This window comes from Borostomias antarcticus (genome assembly GCF_949987555.1).
Source record: "Borostomias antarcticus genome assembly, chromosome: 15".
NCBI lineage: Eukaryota > Metazoa > Chordata > Actinopteri > Stomiiformes > Stomiidae > Borostomias > Borostomias antarcticus.
In genome coordinates, this window is record NC_140248.1 from 25,072,061 (window position 1) to 25,087,957 (window position 15,897).

Genomic DNA, 15,897 nt, shown 5'->3' on the forward strand with positions numbered 1-15,897 from the left:
AATCGATGTAAATTATAACCATAGCCTACATATTTGTAAACAAATCACATTAAACAAACCCATGGGTTACTTGAAAATAATGAAACCAAAATAATTATAAGGCTACTTGTGCAGATGAGCAAGTCCAGCTGAAAACATGAAAACATATTTGGTTCTGTAACGTGAACGTTACAGTTGGTTGATCTGTCCGTGCTTGTTTATTGGCTGTTCTTCAGGTAACCCCGTGTTTCACGTCACGACGCTATGAACTGTGGGTAATTCCCTTGGGCTAAGTCTGCAGAAATGCAGACTTACGGGAAGGGGCCATAAAGGGCTCAAAATGGCTGCCGGAGAGCCCTCACGCACTTGCCGAGTTGACATTGGGACACCCCTAAGCCCTCGCGGACTTCGCGGGAGCGCGCTCTTAAGTCTGCGAGTCTGCAAGGGTGGACATTGGGACTGGGCCACTCACTCACTCACTCACTCACTCACTCACACACTCACTCACTCACTCACTCACTCACTCACTCACTCACTCACTCACTCACTCACTCACTCACTCACTCACTCATTTACTCACTCACACACTCACTCACTCACTCACTCACTCACTCACACACTCACTCACTCACTCACTCACACACTCACACACTCACACACTCACTCACACACTCACTCACACACTCACACACTCACTCACACACTCACTCACACACTCACTCACTCACTCACACACTCACTCACACACTCACACACTCACTCACACACTCACTCACTCACACACTCACTCACTCACACACACACTCACTCACTCACTCACTCACACACTCACTCACACACTCACACACTCACACACTCACTCACTCACTCACACACTCACTCACTCACACACTCACTCACTCACTCACTCACTCACTCACACCCTCACTCACTCACTCATTCACTCACACACTCACTCACTCACACTCACTCACACTCACTTACACACTCATTTACACACTCACTTACACACTCACACACTCACACACTCACACACTCACTCACTCACACACTCACTCACTCACTCACTCACACACTCACTCACTCACTCACTCACACACTCACTCACTCACACACTCACTCACACACTCACACACTCACTCACTCACACACTCACTCACTCACTCACTCACTCACACACTCACTCACACACTCACTCACTCACACCCTCACTCACTCATTCACTCACTCACTCACTCACTCACTCACTCACTCACTCTCACTCACTCACTCACACTCACTTACACACTCACTCACTCACTCACTCACTCACACTCACTCACTCACACTCACTAACTCACTCACACTCACTTACACACTCACTCACACACTCGCTCACTCACTCACAGTAGAAACCTGTCAGTTGCTGTTTGTGTAAACGCTGTCTTGTCACCCCAGTTATTCTCTGTTTGCAGGGTGGAATAATGAGAATGACATGCGCGTGGTGGATGTGAAGTATGACGAGTACGCCCTCATCCACACGCTCAAGACCAAGGAGGGGGATTCCACCGTCCTCAATAAACTCTATGGTAAGATGGCAATGTCATTTTATTTATAAAACATCATTCATACAAATCAATAGAGAGTTGGATAAAACATAAATCATAAAAATACAGTGAGAACAGATTTAAAAGAAACAATCAAAGTTAAATAAAAAGATAATTCTCCCTCCTTCTGCCACGACATCCTAGCGCCAGTGCATGGCCACACCATACCCATTATATCTGAGTCACGGCCACACTGTACCCATTATATCTGAGTCTATCTAACCCTAACCCACACCATACCCATTATATCTGAGTCTATCTAACCCTAACCCACACCATACCCATTATATCTGAGTCTATCTAACCCTAACCCACACATACCCATTATATCTGAGTCACGGCCACACTGTACCCATTATATCTGAGTCATGTAAAACACTACATCTACATCAGAACTGCCCGACCATTCCTGCCGGCCTAGTGCCCCCCAGGGGTATCACCCTAGATCTGGGTCCTCCTTAGTGCCCCCCAGGGGTATCACCCTAGATCTGGGTCCTCCTTAGTGCCCCCCAGGGGTATCACCCTAGATCTGGGTCCTCCTTAGTGCCCCCCAGGGGTATCACCCTAGATCTGGGTCCTCCTTAGTGCCCCCCAGGGGTATCACCCTAGATCTGGGTCCTCCTGAGCAGCTTGGGGGTGAATGCGTGGTTCCTCCTGACTCCGGCCTGTTGTGCCTCCAGGCCGTGGGACCGAGCTGAGTCCAGCCCTGCTGGAGAGGTTCAAGCAGTTCTCCCTGGAGGTGGGAATCCTGCCAGAGAACATCGCCATCCTCCCCATAAATGGTACCTCCTCTCTCTTCAAAACATGTGGGAGTCAAGGTCTCTGTTGATAGTTCAGTAATATGTGATAAAGATGTATCTTAAACCCCTTTCTGTCCTCCAGGTGAGTGTTCTAGTGCCTAACAGCAACGCTCCCAACGCTCCCAACGGTCCCCACCGTCCCAACGCTCCCAACGCTCCCCACCATCAAACACTCCCAACGCTCCCCACCATCAAACCCTAACAGCAACGGTCCCAACGCTCCCCACCATCAAACCCTAACACCAACGCTCCCAACGGTCCCAACGCTCCCCACCATCAAACCCTAACAGCAACGGTCCCAACGCTCCCCACCATCAAACCCTAACACCAACGCTCCCAACGCTCCCCACCATCAAACCCTAACAGCAACGGTCCCAACGCTCCCCACCATCAAACCCTAACACCAACGCTCCCAACGGTCCCCACCATCAAACCCTAACAGCAACGGTCCCAACGGTCCCCACCATCAAACCCTAACACCAACGCTCCCAACGCTCCCCACCATCAAACCCTAACACCAACGCTCCCAACGCTCCCCACCATCAAACCCTAACACCAACGCTCCCAACGCTCCCCACCATCAAACCCTAACACCAACGCTCCCAACGCTCCCCACCATCAAACCCTAACACCAACGCTCCCAACGCTCCCCACCATCAAACCCTAACACCAACGCTCCCAACGCTCCCCACCATCAAACCCTAACAGCAACGCTCCCAACGGTCCCCACCATCAAACCCTAACACCAACGCTCCCAACGCTCCCCACCATCAAACCCTAACACCAACGCTCCCAACGCTCCCCACCATCAAACCCTAACAGCAACGCTCCCAACGGTCCCCACCATCAAACCCTAACACCAACGCTCCCAACGGTCCCCACCATCAAACCCTAACACCAACGCTCCCAACGCTCCCCACCATCAAACACTAACACCAACGCTCCCAACGGTCCCCACCATCAAACCCTAACACCAACGCTCCCAACGCTCCCCACCATCAAACCCTAACAGCAACGCTCCCAACGCTCCCCACCATCAAACCCTAACACCAACGCTCCCAACGGTCCCCACCATCAAACATCAAGCCCTCTCGCAACGTGATGGGCAAGCCCCGCCCACAGCTCTCTGCCTCCTGGACAGATACACAGCTACTAAATCCAGATACACAGCTACTAAACCCAGATACACAGCTACTAAACCCAGATACACAGCTACTAAATCCAGATACACATCTACTAAATCCAGATACACATCTACTAAATCCAGATACACAGCTACTAAATCCAGATACACAGCTACTAAATCCAGATACACAGCTACTAAATCCAGATACACAGCTACTAAATCCAGATACACATCTACTAAATCCAGATACACAGCTACTAAATCCAGATACACAGCTACTAAATCCAGATACACAGCTACTAAATCCAGACACACAGCTACTTAATCCAGATACACAGCTACTAAATCCAGCGATGTTTCTGAACTCTTAGAATAAAACGGTTTAATGTTTCTCAGTTGTGTTCATGTAATCTGTCATTCTACATCTAAGGCTGCTTGACTATGAGGAAGGGTTCTCAGTATGTGTCTGAGGCCCAGGATGTGGGGAGCGGCTGCTCTAGGAAACGCGTCTGTATGTAACGTGACAGTAACCTTGTTTCTAAATGTGAATATTTTCTGCTCATCTTTGTTTGATGATCCTGGGCAATGAGGACACTTCAGCGGTTGAGTAGATACGTTAGTAAGATACGTTAGTTAGATACGTTAGTAAGATACGTTAGTAAGATACGTTACCAACTTCATGTGCGGGCAGATCAATAAAGAGACACACATGCAGGTAAAATACTTTTCTTTTATTGTCTTTTTTTAACAAATACGTCAAATACATCCATAACAGCACAGTTCAAATTCCTCTGTGAGTGTTTACATCTACACACTTTTTACAGATTTGTGTACAAAACAATAATTTACGTCCCATAGAATTCTAGTAACACTGAACTATACAACAAATTTCAAATGATGAATAAATATAAAATAACAGAAATGATAAGCCAGAGTACAAATATACCAGCAGTGTTGTAGTTGAGTTGCAGTTGTCATGGGGAACACACACACACACGCGTCCCTTTGCTCTGGCAGAGGCAGGTCTTCATGGGAACGGAAGGTCAGTCTGTAGTCGTAGGGTCAGTGGTGATGTGTCCGCCCTGCCCAGTGCGTCCCCACGCTGAAGGCCTTGTGTTGCATCATTCCAGAGAGGACAGGTGTCTGATCCAGCTGAGTAAACGATAGGTATGAAGAGTATTCTTGAATAAATGATATTTACTGCCATGGCATGATCAGCCCTTACCATGTCTAATATTCCACTGATATTCCACTGCCGTTTTGGGTTGGATTATGGTGGCAGAGTGACGGTCTGGATCCTCCAGAGACATTAGCAAGAGTCTATAGCAACACCATTTATGACATCTTACAATACAAAAGGTAAAATTATGACAAAGACGTACAGTAGGGTCAGGACACCAGGAAGCACAATAGATGGATGTATAATCCAACTAACACACACACACACACATGCACACACACACACATTAAAACCACCTACCTAATATGGTGTCAAAGTACACTACTACTACTACTACTTCTACTTAGTACATTATTGGTTTTTATTACATAAAACAGGACTTATTGCACTACTGGTAGTTTATTATATTAGTTGCTACATGGCTATAAGCTCAGATATTGTTAGATTGTGAATTATTTCCACATGATTTTAACCCTTTCAGTACAGTGAGCACAGTGCCAACGTTCCGAATATTAATCTGATTTTTCCTATATTACTAGAAAACGCAGTTTCTAAGCTTTCTGGAAGCGTTGGAATTTTATAGATTTTTTTTCAACTTTTATATTTATTTATTTAAATATATGTTATATTTTTCCGGCGAGATGGTCGTATTGAAAGGGTTAAAAACTCTTGCTAGTTGTTCTAGAGTTCTAGTTGTTTTGGCGGCAGGAGGAAAGCACAATAGTAGGCAGGAGGTTTTAATGTTCAAGCTCACTGGTGAAGGTGCCCACTCACACATACAAACACACAACTTGGAATTATATTTCTTGTCTTCGTTACTGCATTCATAACCTTAAAACAATAAATTGGCAAGTGCTCTTAAAACCTCTCACTCGTCATTTTCACCCGGTAAGTCAAAGTTCATTTCACTGTGTAAATACAAGTATCTTGTAAGTCACATTTCATTTGTGTGACAATACAAACTATAGTTGAAGTATATACCTTTAATAGTTGAAGTATATACCTTTAATAAGAACTGATTGTTGGCTGTGAAGTAAAACAGCTCAGACCAGAGACTCTCGCACATCCTGCCATGCACACCGTCTCCAGCAGAGGGCGCATGCAGTTAAAGTGCAAGTCTGTACAGGTCTCTGTCACCTATGAACACAGGGCTTCCACTGGTATGTACACATCATCTCATTTGAAGTAGATAAAAAATAGGCTTGAGGGGCAATAATGAATGAAGCAGACTCCCTGTTAATGTTTCAAACTGATGAACACAAACGAACACACACATTCACACATTCATTCATACATATAAACACAAATATGAAAGGTCACTGGTCTCCTGAATGGCGGAGGCACAGTACTGAGGTTGCAGTGATTATGCAGTGGGGGTGGCGGCAGCTGCATTAGTGTTGCTGTGGTTGGTTGGTTGGTGGCACCAGAATGGACCAATGGCAGGGTCACTCTCCCTGCACCAGGTCCTTGTGGTGGCGCATGATGTGCTGGTTCTTCTCCGAGGGCCTGCGGAAGCCCTTGGAGCAGATCTCACAGCGGTGAGGGTAGTCTTTCGTGTGGATGGAGATGACGTGGCGCTTGAAGCCCGAGGCGTCGCCGGTGCTGTAGTCACAGTACTGACACTGGTACACGCGCCTCTCCCTGGGGCCCTTGCCCCCGCTCGACACGTTGGGCACGCTGGCGATGCTGGCGAAGCTGACGCCTCCGGACTTCTTGACCACGGCGCTCGGGGCCGGCCCCTCTACGGTCCTCTTGGCCTCGGGCTTGTCAGGCGCCGCCTGCTGCTCCTTGGTGTGGACAGACAGGATGTGGCGGCTGAGAACGAAGGGGTCTGCGATCTTGAAGTTGCAGTGCCGGCACTGATGCAGTTTCTTGACGCGGTGCGACGCCGAGTGCTTCTTGAGCTCCGACGGCCGGTGGAAGCCCTTCCCGCACACCGCGCATTTGTGGGGGTAGTCCTTGGTGTGCACGGAGATGATGTGGCGCTTCAGGTCGCTGGAGTTGGAGCTCTTGTGGTCGCAGTGGGCACACTGGTGGGTCTTGGCCTCCTCGTGGGTCAGACTGTGCTGCAGCAGCTCCTCCTCCTCGGCGAACGTCTGGAAGCAGCGCTCACACTTGTAGGGCATCTCCTTGCTGTGCTTGGTCTTGATGTGCGTCTTGAGGTTGGAGGAGTCGGCGGACTTGTAGTCGCAGTAGAGGCAGGAGTAGGGCTTCTCGCCCGTGTGCGTGCGCATGTGTTTCTTCAGCTCCGACGGGTGCCTGAAGCCCTTTCCGCACTCCACGCAGATGTGAGGGAAGCTCTTGCTGTGAACGGCCAGCAGGTGGCGGTTGAGCAGTCCCTGTTCGGCCGTCTCGTAGTCGCAGAACTTGCACTTGTGCATCTTATTGGTCTGGGGAGGAGGCACCTGGCCACCCTTGGGCTCCCGGTGGTGATGCTGCAGCCGGTGGGAGAACAGCGCCCCCTGCTGGTGGAACTCCTTGCCGCACATCTCGCACTCGAAGGGCGCCTTGTTGCTAAGCGTGTGAACCTCCATGTGGTTGTGGAGGCTGGCTTTCTTATTGGTGGTGAAATCACAGTCCGTGCACTGGTACTTCTTCCTGGTCAGAACGTCCTGATGGTGGTTCTTGGTGTGGCGTTTCAGGAATCCTCGCGACTTGAACTTCTTCCCGCAGAGCATGCAGGGGTAGACCGTGAGAGGCTGTCCGTACGGGCCGATGATGATGGCTGGAACAGGACAAAACCAGAAAGAGAGACATGAGAACACGGCAAAACACCAAGCCAAGACACAAACAGATATCACTCGACCGTCGAGCTAAATCCTCTGCGTTTCCTAATGAGTTGTGGCGGCCGGCGGACCTGCGGAGGCCCACGGACCGTCCTGCTGAGCAGTGACGGAGCGACTAGCAGAAGAAGCTCGGTTCTGTTCCTCCTCACCCGTCTGGACCTGCCGTGGTTCCGCGCGTCTCTTGTTCTTGTTCCTCTGTCTGTTGAGCTTGTCAACTCCGTCTGATTCGTCGATGTGCAGCAGCGCGCTGGCGGCGCCGTTCCGGTTCTCGCAGCTCTCGCTGTCCTCAGCGCCTGCAAGCACAACCAGCTGAGCACAACCAGCTGAGCACAACCAGCTGAGCACAACCAGCTGAGCACACCCCGTCTGACCCCCCCTCACACCCCGTCTGACCCCCCCCTCACACACCGTCTGACCCCCCCTTCACACCCCCTCTGACCCCCTTCACACCCCGTCTGACCCCCCCTCACACCCCGTCTGACCCCCCCTCACACCCCGTCTGACCCCCCCCCCTCACACCCTGTCTGACCCCCCCTTCACACCCCCTCTGACCCCCCCTCACACCCCGTCTGACCCCCCCTCACACCCCATCTGACCCCCCCTCGCACAGCAAGGTATTCTACGCTCTAAGGCCCAATCCCATTTCTTATTTTGACCCCTACCCATTGTTTGAGTGCCCCTCACTTTTCGACTTACTCCTCAAATAGTTACGAGGGGTAGTAGTTTGAAATGTCCCTCTCTGAAACGGGACAACCCTTGAAGACGCCGTCCCTGATGCGTCATCAGTAGTACGATGGCGTCATCACAATGACATCCCATTCATCAGAGGGACACAGAGAAGCATGGACGCGCACAATTCTCTCACAACTTATACGTTTCACGCTATCAATCGATCAAATAAAAAAAGGAACAGCGCTTCATTCCAGAACAGCGGTTCTGTAGGTAACTGGTCTGAGTCCCAACCGGTCAGCCGGTTCTGAGTGATGACAAGTGCATCAACCTCGCCGCTGGACTTGAGGGGGGGGGCAGCATGGGAATATGTTCTCAAAATGCAGGATTGTCATGATTGTCATGCACAAACCAGCCTTGAAACAAAGTTGGAAAGTTAGCTAGCTAGAGACATCAGCAGACTAGTGAAGTGATTTATTTGTTATGCTTGCTATAAAGAAAATGTCTATAATAACGGAAATGACATTAAACGAAGATAATACGATGGGGTTTGGTTATCATAATTTTAAAATCTTGATTCTAAATCAAGATTCTTGCCAATGATTCACAAGGAATTCTGTGAGATTTCTCTTAACACTGGGTTTTCAGCGTGCCTCTGAAAAATCTCCGTTTGGAAAGCCATGAAGGGAAGCCCTACCCCTCTCTCCCAAAAAGGATTGGGGACACCCCTCCCCTACCCCCCTACACGTGAACACGCCAAACAGAGGGGCGGGGCTAACGGCCAGGGGTGTAGTGGGATTGGGCCTAAGAAACCAAATCAATGTCTATCCCCAAGAGTGGACAACAAAGCTTTGTGGATCTTGAATGGACCACTGACCATAGGCAGCTGCCCAGGCCACAGGCATGAAGTCCTTGCTGAGGGCCGCGCTGTCGTACGAGCGCTCGCGTCTCACTGGCTCCTCCCCTCCCACCACCACCTCCATGTACACCTCATCTGACACCTTTGACGCACCTACACAGTCCACAACATCCAGTACGACACACACACACACACACACACACACACACAAACACACACAAACTGTCACACACATAGACATACTGTGCATGCGTTCACACACTCTCCGCACGCACATCCTCTCTCCCCTGTGCCCTGCTCGTCCTGGGTGAGAGCGGAGCGGGGCGTCGACCCACCGTGGTTCCCCTGGTTGAGCTGGGAGTCTCCCACGGACATGTACACCATCTTCTCTCTGAGCGGCCGCCCGGACACGTCCCCCAGGGCCACGCTCTCGGTGTCCCCGTCACTCACGTCCACCGTCTCTCCTACAGACCACAGGCAACAGAGGAACGGTTCAGACCAGGCAGAGAAGGACTCAGAGACGAGACACACAACAGGCTGGCCCTCACATTTCTATGAAGAGACGTGTAAAAGATAGAAAAAGGTGATTAAACTCAGCAGAGATTGTGCTTGGTCAGTTCAGAGCTCCCTCTCATACCAGCCCACTCTAAAGACATGCCAGTCCCCACTCAGAAGAACCTGCTTTGGTCAGGTGACAGGTTGGCCTTTCAGTCAGTGTCATGATGATGGGGGTTGTAGTTCTGGTCTTTCAGCCAGTGTCATGATGATGGGGGTTGTAGTTCTGGTCTTTCAGTCAGTGTCATGATGATGGGGGTTGTAGTTCTTTCAGTCAGTGTCATGATGATGGGGGTTGTAGTTCTTTTTCAGTGTCATGATGATGGGGGTTGTAGTTCTTTGTCAGTGTCATTATGATGGGGGGTTGTAGTTCTGGTCTTTCAGTCAGTGTCATGATGATGGGGGTTGTAGTTCTGGTCTTTCAGTCAGTATCATGATGATGGGGGTTGTAGTTCTGGTCTTTCAGTCAGTGTCATGATGATGGGGGTTGTAGTTCTTTCAGTCAGTGTCATTATGATGGGGGTTGTAGTTCTGGCCTTTCAGTCAGTGTCATTATGATGGGGGGTTGTAGTTCTGGTCTTTCAGTCAGTGTCATGATGATGGGGGTTGTAGTTCTTTCAGTCAGTGTCATGATGATGGGGGTTGTAGTTCTGGTCTTTCAGTCAGTGTCATTATGATGGGGTTGTAGTTCTGGTCTTTCAGTCAGTGTCATGATGATGGGGGTTGTAGTTCTTTCAGTCAGTGCCATGATGATGGGGGTTGAGGTTCTTTCAGTCAGTGTCATGATGATGGGGGTTGTAGTTCTTTCAGTCAGTGTCACGATGATGGGGGTTGTAGTTCTTCTCACCCATGTCATCCTCCCCAGAGTCAGCCTTGAAGATGTACACCTTGATGACCTCTTGGCCGTCCTCGTCCTTCTCCACCTCCTGGTCCTCCACCGCTCCCTCCACGGTCACCTCTGTCCCGTCGTCGGACACCATCTTCCCTGCCTCGTCCACTGGGGAGACCACAGCGTTAGTGGGTGATGGAAAAAACATGAGTTCAAAAAACACAAGCGTTTGAGAGCACAAGTGTGAGGGGGTGAGAATGAGGGAGAGATTCTGTATTCAGTCTTAAAAAGAGGGGTGTTGGTTTGGTGGCGAAGAGACGCATGTCATTGTAAATGTCACCCATATCATGTGCATCTGACAAACAAGCCACCCTTGACCCCAGAGGCGGATGGCGCTCACAGGATATCATCAGGTAGTCCCCACAGCCGTCAGGGTCCTCCTGCTCGGGGTCCAGCCCGTCCTCCTCGGGGATGTCCCCCATGGCGACCCCCTCCTCCTCCCCCTCCAGGGACATCACGCAGGTCTCCACGGCGATGTCCTCGTCCTCGTCGCAGTGCACGTACTCGGCCACCACGTCCTCCACGGCGTCCTGGATCACCAGCTCCTCGGGGGCGAACCGGTGCACCGCCATCCCCTCTCCCTCGCCCTCCGACACCAGCACGGTCTCCTGCAGCTCCACCACAAACTCCTCCCCCCCAGCGCCCCCCTCGTCTGGGGGACACAGGAACAAGAGGATGTTCACGGTGCTCTCAGCCTCCCGGGAGCATGCACACTTGCAAACAGTCACACTTCAGAAAAGGCACACAGTTTTTGTTTCCGTGCAGACAAGATGCAGGAATAAGACACAATCACCTGGGATTGGGTATTTCACTAGAGAATGGCGGTAAATGTCCAGCCCTTTACCTGATCCGTGTAATATGATTTTAGGCTCTTGGGAACGAAGTGCAAGCCTTGTCTCATCCTCATCCATTGTCCTTACACTGCATTTGTCACTGCAGAGCTGGTGGAATAAAATGATCAGTCAACTCAAATCACGGTCAAATGAAGCTCAAATAAAATCTAAGACATACTAGATCTGCTCTTAATTTAAGAGATGAACTGTTTAACATATTACAAGGGAAAAACTGTTTATTTAACTACAACGTGGACATTTCAATTTCTTGAAAGTAAAATGACAGGTCAATTCCCTTGACCTAGCAATCCCAATCAAAGCTTTCGTCGACGTTTCCCCATTTCTATAGGTGAGACTATCAAACTCGCACATGTTATCAATTAGGCTGTGATGCATTTGCTGTGTGTGTGCGCGCGTGCGCGTGTAGGGGACGGTGTGTATGCGCGCGTGTAGGGGACGGTGCATGGGTGTCTGTATAAATGATCCATTGTATAAATGATCCATTGTATAAATGATCCACTGGTTCATGGAATTGACAGAAACTACACGTCTGATTGATGAATTACTTTGACTGGACATCTACTCTCCGCCAGTGTTGTTGTTTGTTTTTGTTTACACGTAAACAAAGGATCATGTCACCCCACCGCTCACACTGACCGGTCTGGAGACGGGCTGATAACCGGAATCAACACACACACCATAACCTTGGGGGGAAACATAATTGGAGACCAATTCAACAGAGAGAATGGCTCCTATTCGGACAAGACAGCTGTGAAACCAGGGAACTGAGACTAATTGAGATCCCGTTAAAGCTAGCTCCACCCTCCAGGATGATTCATCCACCTGCCCTGGGTCATGTTCTCATCTCATCCCTGTGATTACGAGTCCGAAAACATGTTAAAGTCAAACATGCATTTTAAAACGGCACAACACACAGAGGAGAGGTTGTAAACAAATGGCAGTTACGAAAGCAGCTAACGTTAGCATGTATGATGGAAGAAAGCTAGCTAGAAGAGAGCTAGCCAGAACAACCAGAGAGAGAGCTAGCTAGAGGAAGCTAGCCAGAACAACCAGAGAGAGCTAGAAGAAGAAGCTAGCCAGAACAACCAGAGAGAGAGAGCTAGAAGAAGAAGCTAGCCAGAACAACCAGAGAGAGAGAGCTAGAAGAAGAAGCTAGCCAGAACAACCAGAGAGAGAGAGCTAGAAGAAGAAGAAGCTAGCCAGAACAACCAGAGAGAGAGAGCTAGAAGAAGCTAGCCAGAACAACCAGAGAGAGAGAGCTAGCTAGAAGAAGAAGCTAGCCAGAACAACCAGAGAGAGAGAGCTAGCTAGAAGAAGAAGCTAGCCAGAACAACCAGAGAGAGAGAGAGCTAGAAGAAGCTAGCCAGAACAACCAGAGAGAGAGAGAGCTAGAAGAAGCTAGCCAGAACAACCAGAGAGAGAGAGCTAGAAGAAGAAGCTAGCCAGAACAACCAGAGAGAGCTAGCTAGAAGAAGCTAGCCAGAACAACCAGAGAGAGAGAGCTAGAAGAAGAAGCTAGCCAGAACAACCAGAGAGAGCTAGCTAGAAGAAGAAGCTAGCCAGAACAACCAGAGAGAGCTAGCTAGAAGAAGAAGCTAGCCAGAACAACCAGAGAGAGCTAGCTAGAAGAAGAAGCTAGCCAGAACAACCAGAGAGAGCTAGCTAGAAGAAGAAGCTAGCCAGAACAACCAGAGAGAGCTAGCTAGAAGAAGCTAGCCAGAACAACCAGAGAGAGAGAGCTAGAAGAAGAAGCTAGCCAGAACAACCAGAGAGAGCTAGCTAGAAGAAGAAGCTAGCCAGAACAACCAGAGAGAGAGCTAGAAGAAGAAGCTAGCCAGAACAACCAGAGAGAGAGCTAGCTAGAAGAAGAAGCTAGCCAGAACAACCAGAGAGAGAGCTAGCTAGAAGAAGAAGCTAGCCAGAACAACCAGAGAGAGAGCTAGAAGAAGCTAGCCAGAACAACCAGAGAGAGCTAGCTAGAAGAAGCTAGCCAGAACAACCAGAGAGAGCTAGCTAGAAGAAGAAGCTAGCCAGAACAACCAGAGAGAGAGAGCTAGAAGAAGAAGCTAGCCAGAACAACCAGAGAGAGAGAGCTAGCTAGAGAGAGAGCTAGCTAGAGAGAGAGAGCTAGCTAGAAGAAGCTAGCCAGAACAACCAGAGAGAGCTAGCTAGAAGAAGCTAGCCAGAACAACCAGAGAGCTAGCTAGAAGAAGCTAGCCAGAACAAGCAGAGCTAATGTCCCTGTTTTCAAGCCCATCCGCCATTTTGTTTCGAAAACAGCGAGATCATTTTAACCAAAAGCGAACACAAAAAAAAAACTTCGATACAGGCAAAGATGATATCATAACATTTGTTTTTCGAAAAACGACAAGAAATATCTTAGTCTAATTTACATGGATGATCCTGAGAAGGGCAGAAAGGTTTCCTAGCTTGGGTTAGCCCAGCTAATGTGTCCCTATTGAGGCCTGGGCCAAGGCCCCACCCTGCCCAGCCTGTCCCCTTCTAACACAGGAAAAACAGACTAATACACATGCAATATCCCAACAAACACACCACACAACTGCTATCTTCCATATGTGTGCGTATGCGCACAGTAGATTGCATACCAGAGTATGGTGCGTAGGAGGTGGCCTCTATTCGTGTGTCGGTAAGCCAGGCCGTCAGGTTTCCCCAGACTCGGGCTCGGTTCAACCGGGAGTTTGAGCAGGCTGGGCTGGGCTGGCCGCCGGGGCAGGAGGGAGGGAGGGGCCGCTCGTCTCTCGGAGCTCCAGGTTAACCCAGATCCTCCAGCCCCCCCAGCTCCGCCAGCACCCAGGCCGCCGTCAGCACGGCGCGTCACAGCCGGAGAGATGTAGGAAAATGCGGAAGGGGTCTGGAAATCAGACTGGTAGTCATCAAGCAGGCCATGATCAGGATTATAAACTATATTATGGTCTCTGGTAGTGATCAAGCAGGCCATGATCAGGATCAGAGAACTATATTATGGTCTTTGGTAGTCATCAAGCAGGCCATGATCAGGATCAGAGAACTATATTATGGGCTTTGGTAGTCATCAAGCAGGCCATGATCAGGATCATAAACTATATTATGGGCTTTGGTAGTCATCAAGCAGGCCATGATCAGGATCAAACTCTATTATGGGCTTTGGTAGTCATCAAGCAGGCCATGATCAGGATCAGAGAACTATATTATGGTCTTGGCAGCATGTAGGCCTGCCAGTGCCTCAGATGCCTACCACACTATATGGCTATTTTGTTCAGATAGGCTGGCAAGTGTTTCTTTAAGGACATAGAAGACAACTCTGGCTTTGTGTGAGGACTATGGAGACTGGAGACCACACGCGTGTGTTATTGTGACATCTCAACTGCTTATTCTACCGACCCTTACAGTTGCTTTCCCTGGTTTCTGTTTGTGTTCATGTTGTAAGGGTTGCGTGCGTGATGAATATTCATCATCATCATCTTCATCCGCTTATCCAGGGTCGGGTCGCGGAGGCAGCAGCTCCAGCAGGGGGCCCCAGACATCCCTTTCCCTAGCAGCATCAACCAGCTCTGCCTGGGGAATCTTTAGCCGCTCACAGGCCAGTGCGGAGATGTAGTCCCGCCACCTAGTCCTGGGTCTACCCCGCGGCCTCCTCCCAGCCGGACACGCCTGGAACACCTCCCTAGGGAGGCGCCCAGGAGGCATCCTCACTAGATGCCCGAACCACCTCAACTGGCTCCTTTCGACGCAAAGGAGCAGCGGCTCTACTCCGAGTCTCTCCCGGATGACTGAACTTCTCACCCGATCTCTCAGGGAGACCCCAGCCACCCTCCGGAGAAAACTCATTTCGGCCGCTTGTATCCGTGATCTCGTTCTTTCGGTCATGACCCATCCTTCATGACCATAGGTGAGGGTGGGGACGAAGATAGACCGGTAGATCGAGAGCTTTGCCTTTTGGCTCAGCTCTCTTTTCGTCACAACAGTGCGGTATAGCGACTGCAGAACCGCACCAGCTGCTCCGATTCTCCGGCCAAACTCCCTCTCCATGGTTCCCTCACTCGTGAACAAGACCCCCAGATACTTGAACTCCTTCACTTGGGGTAAGGACTCATTTCCTACTCGGAGCGGACAGGCCACCGGTTTCCTGCTGAGAACCATGGCCTCAGATTTAGAAGTGCTTATTCTCATCCCAGCCGCTTCACACTCAGTTGCGAACCTATCCAGAGAGTGCTGGAGGTCGCAGGCAGCTGATGCCATCAGGACCACATCATCTGCAAAAAGCAGTGACGTGATCCCCAGCTCACCGAACTGCAAACCCACCTCCCCCCGGCTACGCCTCGATATCCTGTCCATGAAAATCACAAACAGGATTGGTGACAAAGCGCAGCTCTGGCGGAGGCCAACACCCACCGTAAAGGCAGACGACTTACTGCCGAGGACCCGGACACAGCTCTCGCTCTGGGTGTACAGGGATTGGATGGCCCTAAGTAGGGACCCCCTCACCCCATACTCCCGCATAACCCTCCACAAGACCTCTCGGGGGACCCGGTCGTAAGCCTTCTCCAAGTCCACAAAACACATGTAGACAGGTTGGGCAAACTCCCAAGCCCCCTCCAAGATCCTTGCAAGAGT

At 50.1% G+C, this 15,897-nt stretch overlaps 2 protein-coding genes across 4 annotated transcripts in view; one reads left to right on the forward strand and one right to left on the reverse strand.

Moving 5' to 3' along the window:
* LOC311318982 (lipocalin-like) overlaps positions 1 to 2,467 on the forward strand; it is a gene marked incomplete at both ends in the record, with an annotated part of 4,303 nt that extends 1,836 nt beyond the window's left edge. The window contains 3 exons of the mRNA XM_084450416.1: positions 1,434 to 1,547; positions 2,246 to 2,347; positions 2,448 to 2,467. Of these exons, the coding sequence (XP_084306542.1) occupies positions 1,434 to 1,547; positions 2,246 to 2,347; positions 2,448 to 2,467 (236 nt within the window). The remainder of the gene's footprint in view (positions 1 to 1,433; positions 1,548 to 2,245; positions 2,348 to 2,447) is intronic.
* Positions 2,468 to 4,271: 1,804 nt separating this feature from the next.
* On the reverse strand, positions 4,272 to 13,954 carry LOC311318431 (zinc finger Y-chromosomal protein 1). Of its 3 annotated transcripts, none has more exons than XM_084449774.1 (7): positions 13,890 to 13,954; positions 11,274 to 11,370; positions 10,770 to 11,081; positions 10,388 to 10,537; positions 9,321 to 9,449; positions 7,607 to 7,750; positions 4,272 to 7,396 (listed from the first exon to the last, which is right to left on the reverse strand). In XM_084449774.1, exons 2-7 carry the CDS (start codon positions 11,338 to 11,340, stop codon positions 6,117 to 6,119), a joined length of 2,082 nt encoding a protein of 693 aa, XP_084305900.1. In that variant the 5' UTR covers positions 11,341 to 11,370; positions 13,890 to 13,954; the 3' UTR covers positions 4,272 to 6,116. The 3 variants fall into 3 exon arrangements, with proteins under 3 accessions (XP_084305900.1, XP_084305901.1, XP_084305902.1); XM_084449775.1 differs by lacking the exon at positions 13,890 to 13,954 and adding an exon at positions 11,920 to 12,112; XM_084449776.1 differs by lacking the exon at positions 13,890 to 13,954 and adding an exon at positions 9,004 to 9,138 and having other exon boundaries at positions 11,274 to 12,062.
* Positions 13,955 to 15,897: the final 1,943 nt, after the last annotated feature.